This window comes from Salvelinus namaycush, chromosome 11 (assembly GCF_016432855.1).
Source record: "Salvelinus namaycush isolate Seneca chromosome 11, SaNama_1.0, whole genome shotgun sequence".
NCBI classification, from domain to species: Eukaryota; Metazoa; Chordata; class Actinopteri; order Salmoniformes; family Salmonidae; genus Salvelinus; species Salvelinus namaycush.
This window is the reverse complement of record NC_052317.1, coordinates 30,805,431-30,827,716: the sequence shown is the minus strand read 5'-3', so window position 1 is coordinate 30,827,716 and position 22,286 is coordinate 30,805,431. Positions and strand designations below refer to the sequence as shown.

Here is a 22,286-nt window from a genome sequence, read left to right as displayed (position 1 = left end):
GCAGAGATCAGTTTGACTCATACTAGAGACTTTATGAACAAGGACAGACCTTTCTCCCTATCATTTCTCTCGGTTACGATTACCAAAATGTAGCTTTGTTATAACTCATGTAATAACGATATAATAGCAGCATTGTCAGCTTTCTTTCAGATATGAATAAGGACAGTAATGCATGAATCTCTCCCTCTCTCCTCCCTCCCTTTCTCCTGTAGGGATGGCTACAGAAGTATGGCTACCTTCCCCACACAGACCCCAGAATGGCTGTCCTGCGCTCAGCCCAGACCATGCAACAAGCCATCGCAGCCATGCAGCGCATCTACGGCCTCAATGTTACAGGGACACTGGATGAGAGGACCACAGAGTGAGTAGACACACATACACAAACACACGGACACACACACACCAAATCAAATTTTATTGGTCACATACACATGGTTAACAGATGTTAATGCGAGTGTAGTGAAATACTTTTGCTTCAAGTTCCGACAGTGCAGTAATATCTAACAAGTAATCTAACAATTCCCCAACAACTACCTAATACACACAAATCTAAAGGGGTGAATGTGAATATGTACATATAAGTATATGGATGAGCGATGGCCGAGCGGCATAGGCAAGGTGCAGTAGATGGTATAAAACACAGTATATACATGTGATATGAGTAATGTAAGATATGTAAACATTATTAAAGTGGCATTATTTAAAGTGGCATTGTTTAAAAAGACTAATGATCCATTTATTAAAGTGCCCAGGGATTGGGTCTCAATGTAGGCAGCAGCCTCTCTGAGTTAGTAATTGCTGTTTAGCAGTCTGATGGCCTTGAGATTGAAAAACAGCTTCTATCTCGGTCCCAGCTTTGATGCACCTGTACTGATCTCGCCTTCTGGATGATAGCGGTGTGAACAGGCAGTGGCTTGGGTGGTTGTTGTCCTTGATTATCTTTTTGGTCTTCCTGTGACATCAGTGCTGTAGGTGTCATGGAGGGCAGTAAGTTTGCTCCCAGAGATACGTTGTGCAGACCGCACCACCCTCTGGAGAGCCTTGCGGTTGAGGGCGCTGCAGTTGCCGTACCAGGCTGTGATACAGCTCAACAGAATGCTCTCGATTGTGCATCTGTAAATGTTTGTCAGGGTTTTGGGTGACAAGCCAAATTTCTTCAGCCTCCTGAGGTTGAAGAGGCGCTGTTGCGCCTTCTTCACCACACTGTCTGTGTGAGTGGACCATTTCAGTTTGTCTGTGATGTGTACGCCCAGGAACTTAAAACTTTCCACCTTCTCCACTGCTGTCCCTTCGATGTGGATCGGGGGTGCTCCCTATGCTGTTTCCTGAAGTCCACGATCATCTCCTTTGTTTTGTTGACGTTGAGTGAGAGGTTGTTTTCCTGACATCACACTCCGAGTGCCCTCACCTCCTCCCTATAGGCTGTCTCGTCGTTGTTGGTGATCAGGCCCACTACTGTTGTGTCGTCTGCAAACTTGATGATTGAGTTGGAGGTGTGCATGGCCACGCAGTCGTGGGTGAACAGGGAGTACAGGAGAGGACTGAGCACACACCCTTGTGGGGCCCCAGTATTGAGGGTAAGTGAAGTGGAGATGTTGTTTCCTACCTTCACCACCTGGGGGCGGCCCGTCAGAAAGTCCAGGACCCAGTTGCACAGGGCTGGGTTGAGACCCAGGGCCTCCAGCTTGATGAGCTTGGAGGGTACTATGGGTTTGAATACTGAGCTGTAGACAATGAGCAGCATTCTTACATAGGTATTATTTTTGTCCAGATGGGATAGGGCAGTGTGCAGTTTGATGGTGATTGCATCATCTTTGGACCTGTTGGGGCGGTATGCAAACTGAAGTGGGTCAAAGGTGGCGGTGATATGATCCTTGACTAGCCTCTCAAAGCACTTCATGATGACAGAAGTAAGTGCTACCAGGCGGTAGTCATTTAGTTCAGTTATCTTTGCCTTCTTGGGTACAGGAACAATGGTAGCCATCTTGAAGCATGTGAGGACAACAGACTGGGATAGGGAGCGATTGAATTTGTCCGTAAAACACACCAGCCAGCTGGTCTGCGCATGCCCTGAGGACTAGGGATGCCATCCGGGCCAGCAGCCTTGCGAGGGTTAACAAGTTTAAATGTTTTACTCACGTCAGCCACGGAGAAGGAGAGGGGGGACACAGTCTTTGTTAGTGAGTCGCGACGGTGGCACTGTATTAGCCTCAAAGCGGGAAAATAAGGTGTTTTAGTTCGTCTGGAAGCGCGACGTCGACGTCCGTGACGTGGCTGTTTTTATTTTTGTAGTCTGTGATTTCCTGTAGACCCTGCCACATACGTCTCGATATTGAGCCGTTGAATTGCGACTCCACCTTGTCCCTTGTCTGGCATTTCGCTTGATTGATTGACTTGTGGAGGGAATAACTACACTGTTTAAATTCAGCCATATTTCCAGACCTCTTTCCATGGTTAAATGCGGTGGATCGCACTTTCAGTTTTGCGCGAATGCCGCCATCCATCCACGGTTTCTGGTTAGGGAAGGTTTTAATAGTCACAGTGGGTACAACATCTCCTATGCACTTCTTAATAAACGCACTTATCGAGTCAGCGTATAGGTCAATGTTGTTCTCTGAGGCTGACCGGAACATATTCCAGTCTGCGTGATCAAAACAATCTTAAAGTGTGGCTTTCGATTGGTCAGACCAGCGTTGAATGGTTCTCGTCACTGGTACATCCTCTTTGAGGTTCTGCCAATAAGACTGAACGAGCAAGATGGCATCGTGGTCGGATTTTCCGAAAGGAGGGCGGGGGAGGGCTTTGTATGCATCGCGGAAGTTAGAGTAGCAGTGATCAAGAGTATTAGACCTGCAAGTCGTGCAATCAATATGCTGATAGCATTTAGGTAGCCTTGTTCTCAAATTTGCTTTGTTAAAATTCCAAGCTACAATAAATGCAGCCTCCGGATATATGGTTTCCAGTTTACATAGTGTCCAGTGAAGTTCCTTGAGGGCCGTCTTGGTGTTCGTTCGAGGGGGAATGTACACAGCTGTGACTATAACTAACGAGAATTCTCTTGGTAGGTAAAATGGCCAGCATTTGATTGTAAGGAATTCGGTCGGGTGAGCAGAGGGACTTGAGTTCCTGTATGTTGTTATGATTATACCATGAGTCATTAATCATAAAGCATACACCCCCGCCCTTCCTCTTCCCAGAGAGGTGTTTATCTCTGTCGGCGCGATGCATGGAGAAGCCCGGTGGCTGAACCGATTCTGACAACATATCCCGAAAGAGCCATGTTTCCGTGAAACAGAGAATGTTGCAATCTCTGATGTCTCTCTGGAAGGCAACCCTTTGCTCGAATTTCGTCTACCTTGTTGTCAAGAGACTGGACATTGGTGAGTAGTATACTCGGGAGCGGTGAGTGATGTGCACGTCTACGGAGCCTGACCAGAAGGCCGCTCCGTCTGCCCCTTCTGCGGCATCGTTGTTTTGGGCCGCCTACTGGGATCAGATCCATTGTCCTGGGTGTTGGTCCGAACAGAGGATCCACTTCGGGAAAGTCGTATTCCTGGTCGTAATGTTGGTAAGTTGACGTTGCTCTTATATCCAATAGTTCTTCCCGGCTGTATGTAATAAGACTTAAGATTTCCTGGGATACAATGTAAGAAATAATTAATAAAAAAATAATAATACTGCATAATTTCCTAAGAACGCGAAGAGGCATCTCTGTCGGCGCCATTGGGTTACTGAGTTACACGGACACATTCACATATAAACACATCTATAGTACACTCACATTGAGGACCATTGAGTCATCTAAATCACAATAAACCATTTTTCATTACTTAAAAACAGAATGGGACTGAATATATCAATATATCTTTTTGACAACTTTTACTTCAGTACATTCCTAAAGAAAATATTATACTTTTTACTCCATACATTTTCCCTGACACTTAAAAGTACTCATTATATTTTGAATGCAATTCAAACACTTTTATCAAGAGAATATCCCTGGTCATATCTACTGCCTCTGATCTGGCAGACTCACTAAACACAAATGCTTCGTATGTAAATTATGTCTGAATGTTGGAGTGTGCCCCTAGCTATCCGTAAATAAAATAAAAACATGAAAATTGTGCCATCAGGTTTGCTTAATATAAGGAATTTTAAATGATTTATACTTTTACTTTTACAGTATCAAACTTTCTGGTTAAATAAAGGTTAAATAAAAAAGTAAACTTTTTTTACTATATTTACTAATTACATTTACTTATTTACTTAAGTATATTTAAAACTCAAATACTTTTTCTTAAGAAGTATTTTATTGGGTAACTTCCACTTTTACTTGAGTCATTTTCTATTAAGGTATCTTTACTTTTACTCAAGTATGACAATTGGGTACTTTTTACACCACTGGAAAATAGGAACACAAAAAAAGTAATTATCACCAATGATAAATATCTGTAGACTACACTTATTAACACGAATTAGCTCCAACACCACTGTCGAAACTAGAAGCACAAACATTTCACTACACTTACATTAACATCTGCTAACCATGTGTATGTGACAAATAACATTTGTTTTGATTTGACCTCTAACCAGCAGCCCAGTGCCAAGTGAGATTTTAACACTTTTCATTCTTCCCCTTCTTGCTTAATTGATGAAGTGATATCACACTAAGGTGAGGCTCTATATTTTACATGTTATGTGTGAGCACAGTATTCCATGTGTTGCATGGGTTTGAATGGAAATAGATCAGTCATTGAAGCTCTAGCCTGGCCAACACTCAGTCTCACCACTTTTTCTCAGAATGGAAAGAACCATTTAGTTCAATTAGATGTCACATTTTTATGGTAATACATTCACTTTTGTGGAGTACTATAATATGAAAGGGTTTATTTTCAAAACGTGATAAATGAAAAATGTACATTTGCATTTTTTCATCTGAATTGAATGCTTATGGTTCCCTTTCTATGTGGGTTAATTATGTCTGTTTTCATACTTTTGGAACATTTACTTTAGGTGTGCTTTAGAATGAGTTTTTTGCTAAATAAGATATCCGACACACTTGTTTCATACCAGAGCCATGTGTTTAGAGAGATGGGACATTGAGGTTTCTTCAGTAGGATACATTGACATGACACTACAACATTCTATGGCAGCTATGTTAGCTCCCTTGAACAGAATTAGCATTATGATGCATTTACATGATACTTCAAAATTATATGGCAGCAATGTAAAAAAAAAAAAAAGGCTATGTAACTGAATATCTAGAATTAGAACAATTTAAAAATGCTTCTATCTTTATCCACTGTCCAGATTTTTGTCGCTGGCGCAAAAGTCAGTCATTTAGCGAATCATGTCCATTATATTTGTCTGTTCAGTTACCCTCTTAAGGATTGAACCCTTTAAAACAAAATGTTAGCCTAAAATGACATACCCAAGTCTAACTGCCTGTAGCTCAGGACCTGAAGCAATGATATGCATATTATGAATACCATTTGAAAGGAAACACTTTGAAGTTTGTGGAAATGTGAAATGAATGTAGGAGAATATAACACATTAGATCTGGTAAAAATATAATACAAAGAAAAAAACATGCGTCCCCCCCATCAGCTTTGAAATGCAAAGAGAAAGGCCATAATGTACTATTCCAGGTTAGGTGCAATTTCGATTTTGACCACTAGATGGCAGCATTGTATGTGTAAAGTTTTAGACTGATTCAATGAACCATTGCATTTCTGTTCAAAATGTTATATCAAGACTGCCCAAATGTGCCTAATTGGTTTATTAATACATTTTCAAGTTCAATACTGTGCATTCTCCTCAAACAATAGCATGGTATTCTTTCGCTGTAATAGCTACTGTAAATTGGACAGTGCAGTTAGATTAACAAGAATTTAAGCTTTCTGCCTATACCAGATATGTCTATGTCCTGGGAAATGTTCTTGTTATTTACAATCTCATGCTAATCACATTAGCCTACGTTAGCTCAACCGTCCCGTGGGGGACACACCAATCCCATAGGTTTAGGTTTCCCTAAATATTTTTGCCACACTTAGGAATATAATCAGAACCTTATCTTATTCATTTAGGCTAACCCGTGGCTTAGTCAGCCAGATGCTGTCATAGACCTCTGTCACTCTCAAGAGCTTTGAGCTCTTGAGTGTCGTGGACTTTTTTGTTATGGATCCCTTTGACAGTTTGAAGCCTGTGATATCTATTCCTGTTGGCCCATAGAAACTTTCTAAACAAAAGGAGAGAGCCAAGATTCACTAATGGGAAACAATAGGCTACTGTCTGCAAACAAACAGCGGGCTGTGTCACTCCGACAATAAGAATCAATCCATCTTTCACCGGCAAATGAATTGCAACAGACTTTCAATGTCCTTATTATTCCTTAAATACAAATTGAGTTTTTTTTATATTTATTTATGTATCGATACTGTCTAAAACCCAATCAGGATCATTTTTATATTGAAGTTCTGTTGTTTGGGGTGGGTTTATAGCGTTTACCACAAAACATGATTATTTGTCTCTCTAAAATAAAATTACCTTGCAACTCTATCTCAAAATATGTGTGAAAATGCATATATCGCATTTTGGAATGAAACTTCATATGTTTTTGTTTGGCACTCAAAAATGTAATATATATATACCAAGTTCCCCAAATGGCAGCCCACAGGTGATTTTATTTGCCCCCAAAGTTTTGAGCCCAAATTTTATACGTACCTTTTTTTGTTTGTTTTATTGTTGGACAATAAAACCCCCAGAAAACCAGCTCCAAGGCATTTACATTTTGTAAATCTGTTCCAAAGTATTCCCAGGCATAATAGAGAGATTATCTCGACTAACCGGTGCCCCCGCACATTGACTCTGTACCGGTACCCCCTTGTATATAGTCTCCCTATTGTTATTTTACTGCTGCTCTTTAATTACTTGTTACTTTTATTCATATATACAGTGGGGCAAAAAAGTATTTAGTCAGCCACCAATTGTGCAAGTTCTCCCACTTAAAAAGATGAGAGAGGCCTGTAATTTTCATCATAGGTACACTTCAACTATGACAGACAAAATGAGGGAAAAAAATCCAGAAAATCACATTGTAGGATTTTTAATGAATTTATTTGCAAATTATGGTGGAAAATAAGTATTTGGTCAATAACAAAAGTTTATCTCAATACTTTGTTATATACCCTTTGTTGGCAATGACAGAGGTCAAACGTTTTCTATAAGTCTTCACAAGGTTTTCACACACTGTTGCTGGTATTTTGTCCCATTCCTCCATGCAGATCTCCTCTAGAGCAGTGATGTTTTGGGGCTGTTGCTGGGCAACACGGACTTTCAACTCCCTCCAAAGATTTTCTATGGGGTTGAGATCTGGAGACTGGCTAGGCCACTCCAGGACCTTGAAATGCTTCTTACGAAGCCACTCCTTCGTTGCCCGGGCGGTGTGTTTGGGATCATTGTCATGCTGAAAGACCCAGCCACGTTTCATCTTCAATGCCCTTGCTGATGGAAGGAGGTTTTCACTCAAAATCTCACGATACATGGCCCCATTCATTCTTTCCTTTACACGGATCAGTCGTCCTGATCCCTTTGCAGAAAAACAGCCCCAAAGCATGATGTTTCCACCCCCATGCTTCACAGTAGGTATGGTGTTCTTTGGATGCAACTCAGCATTCTTTGTCCTCCAAACACGACGAGTTGAGTTTTTACCAAAAAGTTCTATTTTGGTTTCATCTGACCATATGACATTCTCCCAATCTTCTTCTGGATCATCCAAATGCTCTCTAGCAAACTTCAGACGGGCCTGGACATGTACTGGCTTAAGCAGGGGGACACGTCTGGCACTGCAGGATTTGAGTCCCTGGCGGCGTAGTGTGTTACTGATGGTAGGCTTTGTTACTTTGGTCCCAGCTCTCTGCAGGTCATTCACTAGGTCCCCCCGTGTGGTTCTGGGATTTTTGCTCACCGTTCTTGTGATCATTTTGACCCCACGGGGTGAGATCTTGCGTGGAGCCCCAGATCGAGGGAGATTATCAGTGGTCTTGTATGTCTTCCATTTCCTAATAATTGCTCCCACAGTTGATTTCTTCAAACCAAGCTGCTTACCTATTGCAGATTCAGTCTTCCCAGCCTGGTGCAGGTCTACAATTTTGTTTCTGGTGTCCTTTGACAGCTCTTTGGTCTTGGCCATAGTGGAGTTTGGAGTGTGACTGTTTGAGGTTGTGGACAGGTGTCTTTTATACTGATAACAAGTTCAAACAGGTGCCATTAATACAGGTAATGAGTGGAGGACAGAGGAGCCTCTTAAAGAAGAAGTTACAGGTCTGTGAGAGCCAGAAATCTTGCTTGTTTGTAGGTGACCAAATACTTATTTTCCACCATAATTTGCAAATAAATTCATTAAAAATCCTACAATGTGATTTCCTGGATTTTTTTTCCTCATTTTGTCTGTCATAGTTGAAGTGTACCTATGATGAAAATTACAGGCCTCTCTCATCTTTTTAAGTGGGAGAACTTGCACAATTGGTGGCTGACTAAATACTTTTTTGCCCCACTGTATACAGTATATATAGATATGTTTTTTTAAACTGCATTGCTGGTTAGGGGCTCGTAAGTAAGCAGTACACTAAGGTCTACACCTGTTGTATTTGACACATGTGACTCATACAATTTGATTTGATATGTGATCTTTGTCAAATATTATATCTGTTTTGGCTTCTTGCGGTCAGTTTGCGGTCTACAAACTATTTGTCATTACTGTATGTTCCGGCCCCCTGACCATCGTCTCCAGAAAAAAAAAAAAAAAAAAAAAAAAATCAGCCCACGGCTGAATCTAGTTGATGATTTCTGAAATATACATTTGAAAAAGGTACATACTGTACATTATGTAGTTATTAGGGGTAGTAGGAAGCAGCTCTATTTTACAGTGGGAACCACTTGTCTCATTGTCCACTGAACTGCAGTATGTAAGGCAATATGTAGGGTATTCTAGTTCAGAGTAGTGCTTGTTGTGGCATCAAATATAACCAGTTAAACATCCTGTAGGTATATGTGTCACCTCATTCTTGTACTTATCTAACCAACTCTTGTTGTCCCCCATCCCTTCTTTTTCCTTCTCTTCAACCTCCACTTCCTCCCTCCTTCTTAGTTGGATGAAAAGGCCGAGGTGTGGGAATCCAGACAAACTAAAAGGCAACTCGAGGTCGCGGAAGAGGAGGTACGCGCTGACGGGGCAGAAGTGGCAACGAACACACATCACCTACAGGTGAGCGACGTTAGTCAACTATTATTATAGGGTTCCGTGTTTGTCAGTGTAGCTATTCATTTGTGCTCTCACTCTCTCTTCCACTCTCTTTCTCCTTGGTCTCATATGCCCTCTGCATTTCCTTGGATACAGCACATACGGGCACACACACACATTGAGTGTAAATAGAAGTCAAGTCAGAGAACAGAATAAAAAGTTATGGAATGTTTTTCAACCTCTTCTTTGCATTCCTTTGCAGTTAACTTTTGTTTGCATTTTAAGAATACCAGCAGACAAACTACTTCATTTTAATAGCAAGGATGATCGAGGACAAGGACAACTTTTCTCTCGTCCAATTCTCTCTAAGATCCTCTATGTAAATCATCCAATAATCTTAACCAAAATATTCAAATTCCCCATCTTATCATGCGTGATTACTAATGGGGTCTGAGAGAGCAGGATAACGGGTCCTCCTCAGCGCAGTGGGAAATTGACAGGTTACAGCCGTCAGAGATGATAACTCTGTCAATTTATTCAAATCCTTCCTTCCTTCTTGCATGTGAATTGATGAGGCACCTCTTCTAATGGAATGTCAGTCTGCTTGGCTGTGCTGTCTGGTTGCACTCGCTCTGTAAAAATGAGTTGGGGAGAGAAAACGAGGGGAAGAAGATTTCTCTCTCTCTCGCCGTCTGCAAACGACTGATAACAACAGCTATGTTAAAAGTGCACTGAAAGCTGCTGGGCTTGTTGGAATAGTTTAAAAGTTAAACTTTTAGAGTGCCTCATCATCCATTTTAGAGAATATTCTCCCCAGGCAATAGTGGGAGAGGTGGTTTGAATTTGGGCAGATATGTGCTTCTGTCTGTTTTTCTATATTTAAAATGTTGTTTTTGTGGGGGGCTGCTTTGTGCTAAAGCTTCGTTTTAATGATGTGAAATGTAGCAAGGTGTTAAATATTTTCTTCCAATTATTGTCAATGTCTTATATTGTCTTACCAGTGCACAATGGCTCTTGTCTAACTGGTGGTACCATCCAACCCTACAATAACCCCCCCCCCACCCAGGATGGATCACACAATCTGTTTTCCACTCTTTTATATTTTGTCTCTATTTGTCCCATAACATCAGAGCCCAGATTCACAAAACCTAAGAATACACTTCTTTACTGCTATTTTTTCCTTAAGTTTAGAGTTATCAAGTTAAGCAAAGTTGCTATTCCTCAAAAAGGTTATTGGAAATGTTCTTGCTCTATTTCTTATGTTTCAAAAATGTGATTCTTAAAATGTTGGGGGGAGGGATTTGTTTGATAAGTATCACTATTACTGAAGATATATTATGGACATTTTCTGAAATTGCAATCCCAAAAAATCTTACATATATCATATGTTTCTTCTTAGGCAAAATGTGAAGAAGAAATTAGATTCTTGTAAATCTTTTTAATTCCAAGATGGCTAAATCCTTTTCTTAAATTCATGGCAGTGAGAGAATAAGCTCATGAAAGCAATTGAACATGTTTAATTCACTCACAAACTCTGAAAGTTTCAGTATTGATTATTTTAAACCCAAGAACATGTTTTAGAACAGTAATCTTAGTAGGAAATATGCTAACATGATTGCCATTTCTAGCTTGATAGCTAGCTAAATTGGTTGCCTAGCAACAAACATTTTAAGAAGCAGGGGCGCAACTTTGGTTTTAGAAGTGGGGGGGACATAATTTTTTATCTAGATGGATAAACACTCCAAATAGTCTACCCGACCGCTCGGAGGCATCCGCATGGTCCTAAAGCACACCGTTTCCTTGTTTTGTATCACATTCCAATGATAAAACTGTGGGGGAAATGCAATTTCAGAATATGGGGGGGACTTGTAAGACGATATTTGAGAAGTTCATAAGAAAATGATTAAATCTTAAGATATTGTTGAGGAATTGCACTTACAAATTATCCCATGAACTTCTTATTTTTATTCTTAAGAAGTTTCTTAATTGTTGCATAAGAAGTGTTTTGTGAATCGGAGCCGAGGTCTTTATTGTAAAAACATGCTGTCGATGTAAATACAAATATGTTCTTAATTGACTCACCTCCTCTTCCTCCCTCAGCATAAAGAACGTCACTCCCAAAGTGGGCGCCAGGGAGACCCACGATGCCATCCGGCGTGCGTTTGATGTGTGGCAAGGGGTGACGCCGCTCCGCTTCGAGGCTGTCCCCTACAGCGCCCTGGAGAGCGGCCGGCGGGACGTGGACATTACCATCATCTTCGCCTCAGGTGAGAGTTGTATGGAATGGTGCTGGAGAGAGGAAACTATCTGAAACAACACTGAGTGTACAAAACATTAGGAACACGTTCCTAATATTGAGTTGCACCCCGTTTTGCCCTCCGAACAGCCTCAATTCATCGGGATGTGGACTTTACAAGGTGTCGAAAGTGTTCCACAGGGATGTTGGCCCATGTTGATTCCAATTCTTCCTACAATGCTTCCCATTCTTGATACATACAGAAAAATGTTGAGTGTGAAAATTCCAACAGCGTTGCGGTTCTTGACACACTCAAACTGGTGCGCCTGGAACCTACCACCATACCCCGTTCAAATGCACTAAAATATTTTGTCTTGCCCATTCACCCTCTGAATGGCACACATACACAATGTCTCAAATGTCTCAAGGCTTAAAAATCCTTATTTAACCTGTCTCCTTTCCTTCATCAACACTGATTGAAGTGGATTTAGCAAGTGACATTAATATGGGAACATAACTTTCACCTGGATTCACCTGGTCAGTCTATGTCATGGAAAGAGCAGGTGTTCCTAATGTTTTGGGTACTCAGTGTATGTCTGTTGCCCTAATTCCGTTTTCCTAATGTAAACTTTGAAGTTAAAATAAATTGATCTCACCTAAGGTTTCCACGGTGACAGCTCACCCTTCGACGGCGAGGGGGGGTTCCTAGCCCACGCCTACTTCCCGGGCCCTGGGATTGGAGGGGACACCCACTTTGACTCAGATGAACCCTGGACCCTAGGGAACCCCAACCATGACGGTGAGAGATGGAGGTGTGGGGGTTAGAGAGAGAGAGAGAGAGAGAGAGAGAGAGAGAGAGAGAGAGAGAGAGAGAGAGAGAGAGAGAGAGGAACAGATGGAAAAAGGAATATGGTTGTGAGAGAATCATATCAAAGACTAATGCCATAGAAGAAAACAAATATATACAGTCTGCATTTGATCATGCTGAATTGCACAGCACAAGGGCCCAGATTCACAAAACGTTAAGAAATTTCTTCTTAAAAGGTGCGACACATTTTTTGCATTGTAATTTCTGAAAATGTCAATAATATACAGTACCAGCCAAAAGTTTGGACACACCTACTCATTCAAGGGTTTTCTTTATTTTTACTATTTTCTATATTGTAGAATAATAGTGAAGACATCAACACTATGAAATAACACATATGGAATCATGTAGTAACCAAAAAAGTGTTCAACAAATAAAAATATATTTTAGATAATTCAAAGTAGCCACCTTTTACCTTGATGACAGCTTTGCACACTCTTGGCATTCTCACAACCAGCTTCACCTGGAATGCTTTTCCAACAATTGAAGGAGTTCTCACATATGCTGAGCACTTGTTGGCTGCTTTTCCATCACTCTGCAGTCCAACTCATCCCAAACCATCTCAATTGAGTTGAGGTCAGGTGATTGTGGAGGCCAGGTCATCTGTTTGCAGCACTCCATCACTCTCCTTCTTGGTCAAATATCCCTTACACAGCCTGGAAGTGTTGGGTCATTTTCCTGTCGAAAATCAAATGATAGTCCCAGTAAGCGCAAACCAGATGGGATGGCGTATCGCTGCAGAATGCTGTGGTAGCCAAGCTGGTTAAGTGTGCCTTGAAGTCTAAATAAATCATAGACAGTGTCACCAGCAAAGCACCCCCACACCATCACACCTCCTCCATGCTTCAGGGTGGGAACCACACAAGTGGAGATCATCCGTTAACCTACTCTGCGTCTCACGAAGACACGGCGGTTGGAACTAAAAATCTCAAATTTGGACTCATCAGACCATAAGACAGATTTCCACCAGTCTAATGTCCATTGCTCATGTTTCTTGACCCAAGCAAGTCTCTTCTTATTATTGGTGTCCTTTAGTAGTGGTATCTTTGCAGCAATTTGACCACGAAGGTATAAGGTATGAGGGCACAAGGCGAGACCCAAATGCAGACACAGGAGGCAGATGGTTGAGCTCCGTTATTTATTATAGCAAAAGGGGTAGGCAAAAGGCAGGTTGGATACAAGCAAGAGTTTCTAAACCAGGTCAGAGTCTAAACGGTACAAGACGATAGGCAAGCTTGAGGTCAGGGCCAGCAGGGGTTCAGTAACCAGGTCAAAGTCCAAACAGTACAAGACGATAGGCAGGCTCGTGGTCAGGCAGGCGAGCTCAGAGTCAGGACAGGCAAGGGTCAAAACCAAGAGGACGAGAAAAGAGAGACTTTGAAAAGCAGGAGCTGAGACACAAAAACGCTGGTTGATTTGACAAACTGGCAGGAAACACAGGGATAAATACACCAGGGATAATAAGCGACACCTGGAGGGGGTGGAGACAAGCACAAGGACAGGTGAAACAGATCAGGGAGTGACAGAAGTCCTGATTTACGCAGTCTCCTCTGAACAGTTGATGTTGAGATGTGTCTGTTACTTGAACTCTGTGAAGCATTTATTTGGGTTGCAATTTCTGAGGCTGGTAACTCTAATGAATTTATTCTCTGCAGCAGAGGTAACTCTGGGTCTTCCTTTCCTATGGCGGTCATCATGAGAGCCAGTTTCATCGTAGCGCTTGATGGTTTTTGCTAAAGCACTTGAAGAAACTTTCAGTTTCTTGAAATGTTCCGAATTGACTGACCTTCATGTCTTAAAGTAATGATGGACTGTTATTTCTCTTTGCTTATTTGAGATGTTCTTGCCATAATATGGACTTTTCACAAATATAGTCCTGACTCTGAGCTATCTTCTGTATACCACCCCTACCTTGTCACAACACAACTGATTGGCTCAAACTCATTAAGAAGGAAAGGAATTCCACAAATTAACTTTTAACAAGACACACGTGTTAATTGAAATGCATTCCAGGTGACTACCTCATGAAGCTGGTTGAAAGAATGCCAAGAGTGTGCAAAGCTGTCATCAATGCAAAGGGTGGCTACTTTGAAGAATCTCAAAAATAAAATATATTTTGATTTGTTTAAAAAATAAAAAATACATGTTTACCTTTAGGCAAGTCAGTTATGAATAAATTCGTATTTACAATGACGGCCTACACCGGCCAAACCTGGACGACGCTGGGCCAATTGTGCGCCGCCCTATGGGACTCCCAATCATGGCCGGTTGTGATACAGCCTGGATTCGAACCAAGTTGTCTGTAGTGACGCATCTAGCAATGAGATGCAGTGCCTTAAACTGCTGCACCACTCGGGAGTTAAAAATGTTTTTGGTTACTACATGATTCCATATGTGTTATTTCATAGTTTTGATAGAAAATAGTAAAAAGAAAAACCCTTGAGTCGGTGTGTCCAAACTTTTGACTGGTACTGTACATGTATTTGACGCTAATAGTGGAATGATAGTGTTTCACAGTATTACTTAGCAGCCAGTGTTTTGATACGCTGTGATATTCACCTACTGATTTTTCCCGCCATAGTGGCATCTGTTGTCAAAATGGGAAAGCGGATCTGACTTTGTGGCTGAGTTAACTAGTGTAAATCGCTTTGTAATTTCCTGGTTGCTAAAATTCTACACTCTTTGCTCAATTTCAGTTTAGGATGGACAAAGTTGATTTACTGTTTAACAGAATTTGTTTCTAGAAAAGTGAGGCGAGCAACCCCCCCCAAAAAACAAAATTTGACACCAAGTGAGGGTTTTTTATAAATAGTGGAGAATGAATAAATGAGTACTTTACCACATTTTCCAACACATCTGTGCAAGCGCTAGGCCGAATGTAGGCTTCCAAGAGTTATATTATTCCAAACAAAATCCTATGCTAGGAAATCCTACCTGTGTTATTTTGAAAAAGAATGCAGATGTTACAATGTTAGTTATAATCATGACAAATGAAACGCAATGGGCAGCATATCTTGTGACAGTTTCTTTATTCTGAACATCTCTGATTAACATCAATAACAGCATTATTAGCATGTGTATAATAGAATACAATATCCTATGTTTTTTCTAATAAAAAGGTTTTGACAAAATGTATAATGATTGAATTACTTCAATTCAGCCTTACTAGGCTTTAACAAAAATAAAATACACATTAAAAGGCCTATCATAAACACACTTTATAGGAGAATAGGCTGCTGTATATAAAGAGGGACAATCTGTAATGTAGATGCAAGGAGTCAGGAAGCAGGTGCAGTTGGAGAGTTTAATATTAATGAACACGTAACAATACAAAAACAAGGAATGCATCTGAACTTGTAACAGACAATAATGCCTGATGGGAAATAACAACTAAGTGCTATATATAGGGGGAGTAATCAGGGAAGTGATAAGGTCCAGGTGTGCCTGATGATGAGGCACAGGTGTGCGTAATGAAGGGTTGCCAGGACTGGTGGTTAGTAAACCGGCGAAGTCGAACACCAGAGGGGAGGAGCAGGAGTAAACGTGACAGCCGTTGATGAGGAAGGGAAGGCTTTCCTGATGCATACGTCCCACAGTGAGGGTGAGTGGTGCTGTGATGTGTGACATTCCCGTATCCCAGAGGTCGACCAACCAACGCTTGAACCAGAAATGTAGAGGAAAGAGGGCATGAGGGGATGTTACAAAGGGAAAACCAGACGCGAGCTGCCCAGTGACGCGAGCCTACCAGACGAGCTAAATGCCTTTTATGTTCGCTTCGAGGCAAGCAACACTGAAGCATGCATGAGAGCACCAGCTGTTCTGGATGACTGTGTGATAACGCTCTCGGTAGCCGATGTGAACAAAACCTTCAAACAGGTCAAAATTCACAAAGACCCTGGGCTAGACGGATTACCAGGACGTGTACTCAAAGTTGCGTGGCGAACTGTAAAGTGTCCTCACTGACATTTTCAACCTCTCCCTGACCGAGTCTGAAATATCTACATGTTTCAAGCAGACCACCATAGTCCCTGTGCCCAAGGAAGCGAAGGTAATCTGCCTAAATGATTACCGCCACGTGGCACTCATGTCGGTAGCCATGAAGTGCTTTGAAAGGCTGGTCTTGGATTACATCAACAGCATCTTCCCAGACACCCTAAACCCACTCCAATTCGCAGATCCACAGATGACGCAATCTCAATCGCACTCCAAACTGCCCTTTCTCACCTGGACAAAAGGAACACCTACATGTACAGATTACCTCAACTAGCCTGTACCCCTGCACACTGACTCGGTACCGGTGCCCCCTGTATATAGCCTCGTTATTGTTATTCTTATTGTGTTACTTTTTATTATTACTTTTTATTTTAGCCTACTTGGTAAATATTTTCTTCTTCTTGAACTGCACTGTTGGTTAAGGGCTTGTAAGTAAGCATTTCACGGTAAAGTCTACACTTGTTGTATTCGGCGCATGTGGAAAATAAAGTTTGATTTGATTTTTGATTTGATGTTCAGTGAGGCGGCGAGGGATTGGTCATTGAAATTCCCAGCGGCACAGGAGTCCACTAGAGCAGTAGATACAACATATGTGGGACAGCCAGCTAGTGATAGACACTAGAAAGGGTTTGGTGGAAAGTGAGGATGGTGGAATACTCACGCCAAACCCAGGAGACAGATGATCATGGGACCTTCCCTCTGCTCTTATGGACCCCGGGCTGGGACATATCGGACTCTGCTGAAGCTGGTGCCCCTCCTGTCCACAATAGGGACAGAGCCCCAGCTGTCTATGACGGTGTCGCTCAGCCGCAGGGAGGCGCCTGGCCCCTACCTCCATGAGTTCAGGCTCTGACTCAGATTGGTCAACAAAGGAGGGAGAGAGGTGATGGTGGTGCCGACGCTCCCGCAGAAGGTTATCCAGACATATGGCCATCACGATAAGTGCGTCCAAGGAGAGGGTGACATCTCGGGCACACCAACTCCGTCTGGATATCCTCGCGCAATCCTCTTCAGAATAGGGTGCATTCCATCCGTTGGATGCTGCCACTGTCCTGAAGGTGAGGACGTACGCTGCAGCTGTCTGGCCTTCCTGCCGTAGGTGGAGTAAGTGCTCATCTCAATCTCTGCCCTCTAGTGGATGGTCGAAGACCCCCCTGAACAGAGCCAAGAACCCCTCATATGAATCCAGCTCCTCTTCTCCTCTCTCCCAGATGGCTCTAGCCCACTCCAATGGCCGTCCAGTCAGCAGGGAAATAACCATGGCAACCTTGCACCTCTCAGTGGTGGGGGCTCCCATCTGATGAGCGAAATAGAGAGAGCACTGGAGTAGGAAGCCACGGCATTTTGATGGAGTCCCGTCGTATTTGTCCGGGAGGGACAAACGGACCTTGCTGACCTGGATCAACTGCTGGATGGGCCGGGATGCTGGCTCGAGGGGTCGACACATAGGAGAGAATCCTCCGCCCGAGACATTGAAGAACAGAGGACCTCTTCCATACCCGTCCCCAGTTGAGCCAGCTAGTTAGGATCTCCATCTGGGAGATGTCTTGATCAACTGCTGCTTCCATGTGGTGAGGTGTTATTTTGTCATGTGGATGCAGGGAGTCAGGAAGCAGTTTGAGAGTTTAATATAAATGCGTCTGAACATGGAAACCGAGACAATAACGCCTGATGGGAATTTAAGAAATAATTGTAATCAATTGAAATGTTAATGTATAATGAGGGCATTACCTGAATCTATTCTATAGTGTATAGGCTTTAACAAAATATTAATTCAAATATGAATAGGCCTATCATAGACTAGGCCTTTACTTTGAATAAAGAGGGACAATCATTCAAGTTAGGTCTGTCAAATGAATGTAGCTTTGGAAAAAGTACATGTTGTGATACGCTGTGGGTAAGTATCACTAGTACTGCAGATATATTATGGACATTTTCTGAAATTGCAATCACAAAAAATCTAACATATAATATGTTTCTTCTTAAGCAAAAAGTGAAGAAGAAATTAGATTATTGTAAATGTTCTTAATTCCAAGATATCTAAACCCTTGTCTTAAACTCAGGGCAGTGAGATAAAAAGCTAATGAAAGCAATTTAACATGTTTAAGTCACTCACAAACTTCATCTGAAAGTTTCAGTATTGATTATTTTAAACCCCAAAACATGTTTTAGAACAATAATTGCTGTACAAAAAAATACTAGATAGCAAGCTAAATTGGTTGCCTAGCGACAATATTTTTGTAATGAGTGCGCTGAGAGTCGGGAAGCAAGTACAGGGAGTGACTGTTTTAATAAATAAACAAAACAATAAACACGAAACACAAACAATGCACCGACATGAAACAGAGTCAATAACACCTGAGGAACGAACCAAGGGGAGTGACAAATATAGGGAAGATAATCAAGAAGGTGATGGAGTGCAGGTGAGTGTCATAAGGCGCTGGTGCGCTTGACGATGGTGACAGGTGTGCGGGATAATCAGCAGCCTGATGACCTAGCGGCCGGAGAGGGAGTATACGTAACAGTACCCTCTCCCCGACGCGCGGCTCCAGCCGCAGGACACCGACAAAGGGAACGAACCCGGGGATCAGGAGCGGAGCGGTCACCCCTGCTGAAGCGCAGGAACCTGTCGAGCTGGCTAGGGCGCGGGAACTTGTCGAGCCGGCTGGGGCGCGGGCGGCTGGGGCGCGGGAACTTGTCGAGCCGGCTGGGGCGCGGGAACCTGTCGAGCTGGCTGGTGCGCGTGCGGTTGGGGCGCGGGAACCTGTCGAGCCGACCTGGGGTGCCGGAACCTGTCGAGCTGGCTGGGGCACGGGAACCTGACGAGCCGGTGGAAGCAGGGGAGCCTGGCGATCCGGCTGAGGCAGGGGAGCCTGACGAGCCGGTGGAAGCAGGGGAGCCTGGCGATCCGGCTGAGGCATGAAGGCCCGACGAGCCGTCTGAGACAGGGGAGCCTGTAGCGGCTCCCAGACCCGATATCATTTACATTGACACAAAAACAAAAAACCCTCCCTGATGCTTCCTTTAGGTGAGGTGTTATTCTGTAACTAGTGCGCTGAGAGTCGGGAAGCAAGTACAGGGAGTGAGTGTTTTAATAAATAAACACGAAACACAAACAACGCACCGACATGAAACAGAGTCAATAACACCTGAGGAAAGAACCAAAGGGAGTGACAGATATAGGGAAGATAATCAAGGAGGTGATGGAGTCCAGGTGAGTGTAAAAAAAAATCTAACCACATTTTTAGCTCCGGTACCGCTTGCCGTGTGGTAGCAGAGAGAACAGTCTATGACTAGGGTGGTTGGAGTCTTTGACAATTTTTAGGGCCTTCTTCTGACACCGTCTGGTATAGAGGTCCTGGATGGCAGGAAGCTTGGCCCCGGTGATGTACTGGGACATTCGCACTACCCTCTGTAGTGCCTTGCGGTCGGAGGCCGAGCAGTTGCCATACCAGGCAGTGATGCAACCAGTCAGGATGCTCTCGATGGTGCAGCTGTAGAACCTTTTGAGGATCTGAGGACCCATGCCAAATCTTTTCAGTCTCCTGAGGGGGAATAGGTTTTGTCGTGCCCGCTTCATGACTGTCATGGTGTGCTTGGACCATGATTGTTTGTTGGTGATGTGGACACCAAGGAACTTGAAGCTCTCAACCTGCTCCACTGTAGCCCCATCGATGAGAATGGGGGCGTGCTCGGTACTCTTTTTCCTGTAGTCCACAATCATCACCTTTGTCTTGATCACATTGAGGGAGAGGTTGTTGTCCTGGCACCACACGGCCAGGTCTCTGACCTCCTCCCAATAGGCTGTCTCGTTGTTGTCGGTAATCAGGCCTACCACTGTTGTGTCATCGGCAAATTTAATGATGGTGTTGGAGTCGTGCCTGGCCATGCAGTCATGAGTGAACAGGGAATACAGGAGGGGGCTGAGCACGCATCCCTGAGGGGCCCCTGTGTTGAGGATCAGCGTAGCGGATGTGTTGTTACCTACCCTTACCACCTGGGTGCGGAGTGTCATGAGGCGCTGGTGCGCTTGAAGATGGTGACACGTGTGCGGGATAATCAGCAGCCTGATGACCTAGAGGCCGGAGAGGGAGTATACGTGACAATTTTTAAGAAGATGGCTAATAAGTTCGTAAGAAGATATTCGAGAAGTTTGTAAGAAAATTATGAAATCTTAAGATATTGTTGAGGAATTGCACTTATGAACTTCGTTTTTTCTTAAGAAGCTTCTTACGTTTTTGAGTAAGTTGTGTTTTGTGAATCTGGGCCCAGGTCATAGTGCAGAGCCTATCCCTGCCACAAGAATAAACACTCACATTTCTACTGTGTTATGGTGAGGGAGTGTATTGTACCGTAGCTGCAGGGCAGGGCAGGGTGGAGGGTGGATCCAGCCTGCAGCCCTGGAGAGGTGCAGCTTGAAGACGGTAATCAGATCCCTCTCTCAGCCCTGTCGGCCTCCATCCATCCACCGTCAGGCAGCACTTTACTTTAATTACCCTGCTGCCAACCTGCTCTGCTCTGACTGCTGTTAGTGAAGCCTGCGGGACAGCACATCTAGAGGGCTGTCAAAGCCAGAGGCCCGTCAGGAAGCACTAACCGCATCCAGGGCAGCCAGAATGGATATGTGCACAACACAACACTGCCACTTAGATAGACACTCCCCTCCTAGGCCGCCTGCCTGTCAATATATATGGTTCAACCCTTTGACTCAGCTTGTATTTGTAAATCAATTACTTTAAAGGGTGTAAAATCATAGCTGGATCTCTTTGCTCCTGGATCGCTGTGCTCCTGGATCTCTGTGCTCCTGGCTCTCTGTGCTCCTGGCTCTCTGTGCTCCTGGCTCTCCGTGCTCCTGGATCTACGTGCCCCTAGATCTCCATGCTCCTGGATCTCTGTGCTCCTGGCTGGATTAGATATCATGTTGTTAAGGGCAGCCACCTCCCGGGGATATCTTCAGTCACATGCTATAGAGAGAAACTGTATGTTGTAGATTTTTCCAAAGCTAACACAAAATCAACCTGACACTATTATTACACTGAATGCTGACACTACCATGGAGTCGTGTGTGTGTGTGTGTGTGTGTGTGTGTGTGGGTGTGTGGGTGTGTGGGTGTGTGGGTGTGTGTGTGTGTGTGTGTGTGTGTGTGTGTGTGTGTGTGTGTGTGTGTGTGTGTGTGTGTGTGTGTGTGTGTGTGTGTGTGTGTGTGTGTGTGTGTGTGTGTGTGTGTGTGTGTGTGTGTGTTGTATAGCAGGACATGATGAGTGTTCCAATGCTCTGGGCATGGTGTAAGCTGTGGCTCCTGAAGACATCTCCCAGCCTCAATAACCTCTTTCTAACCTTGTGTTTGATGTATTTGATACCATTCCACCTATTCCGCTCCAGTCATTACCACGTGCCTGTCCTTTCACCAAGTAAGGTGCCACCAACCTCCTGTGGTGTGTGCATGCGTGTTTCTAATCCATAGTCTCTATCGCCCTTCCCAGGTAATGACCTGTTCCTGGTGGCAGTCCATGAGCTGGGTCATGCCCTTGGCCTGGAGCACTCCAACGACCCCACAGCCATCATGGCTCCCTTCTATCAGTACATGGACACAGAGAACTTTAAACTACCTCACGATGACCTTCAGGGCATCCAGAAAATCTATGGTACTGTGTCTATCTATGGTACTGAATTTCCTACATTTTATTATATTATAAGCATGCCCTCAATATCTGTTCAGTACACTAAACCAAGTAGTATGTTAATATTTGTCTTGTGTACATGTTTTTTTAAACGAGTTTCATTGTTTTCATTGAAGGAACAAATGTTAAATGATCATGTTAAATGATCATGTTAAATGATCATGTTCAATGATAATGTTCAATGACAAAATAATTACAATGATAATGTTATTTTTTGATGCCCTTAGCTAGTTAGCTGGCTAGGCTAATGTGTCCCATTCATCTCCA

The 22,286-nt window shown here is 43.2% G+C and overlaps 1 protein-coding gene across 1 annotated transcript in view; it reads left to right on the top strand.

The window, feature by feature from the left end:
- Positions 1-22,286, top strand: part of mmp16b (matrix metallopeptidase 16b (membrane-inserted)) — a 40,754-nt gene that overhangs the window by 7,851 nt on the left and 10,617 nt on the right. Inside the window, exons 2-6 of the mRNA XM_039003488.1 lie at positions 213-361; positions 9,149-9,265; positions 11,342-11,508; positions 12,139-12,276; positions 21,822-21,983. Of these exons, the coding sequence (XP_038859416.1) occupies positions 258-361; positions 9,149-9,265; positions 11,342-11,508; positions 12,139-12,276; positions 21,822-21,983 (688 nt within the window). The 5' untranslated portion in view covers positions 213-257. The remainder of the gene's footprint in view (positions 1-212; positions 362-9,148; positions 9,266-11,341; positions 11,509-12,138; positions 12,277-21,821; positions 21,984-22,286) is intronic.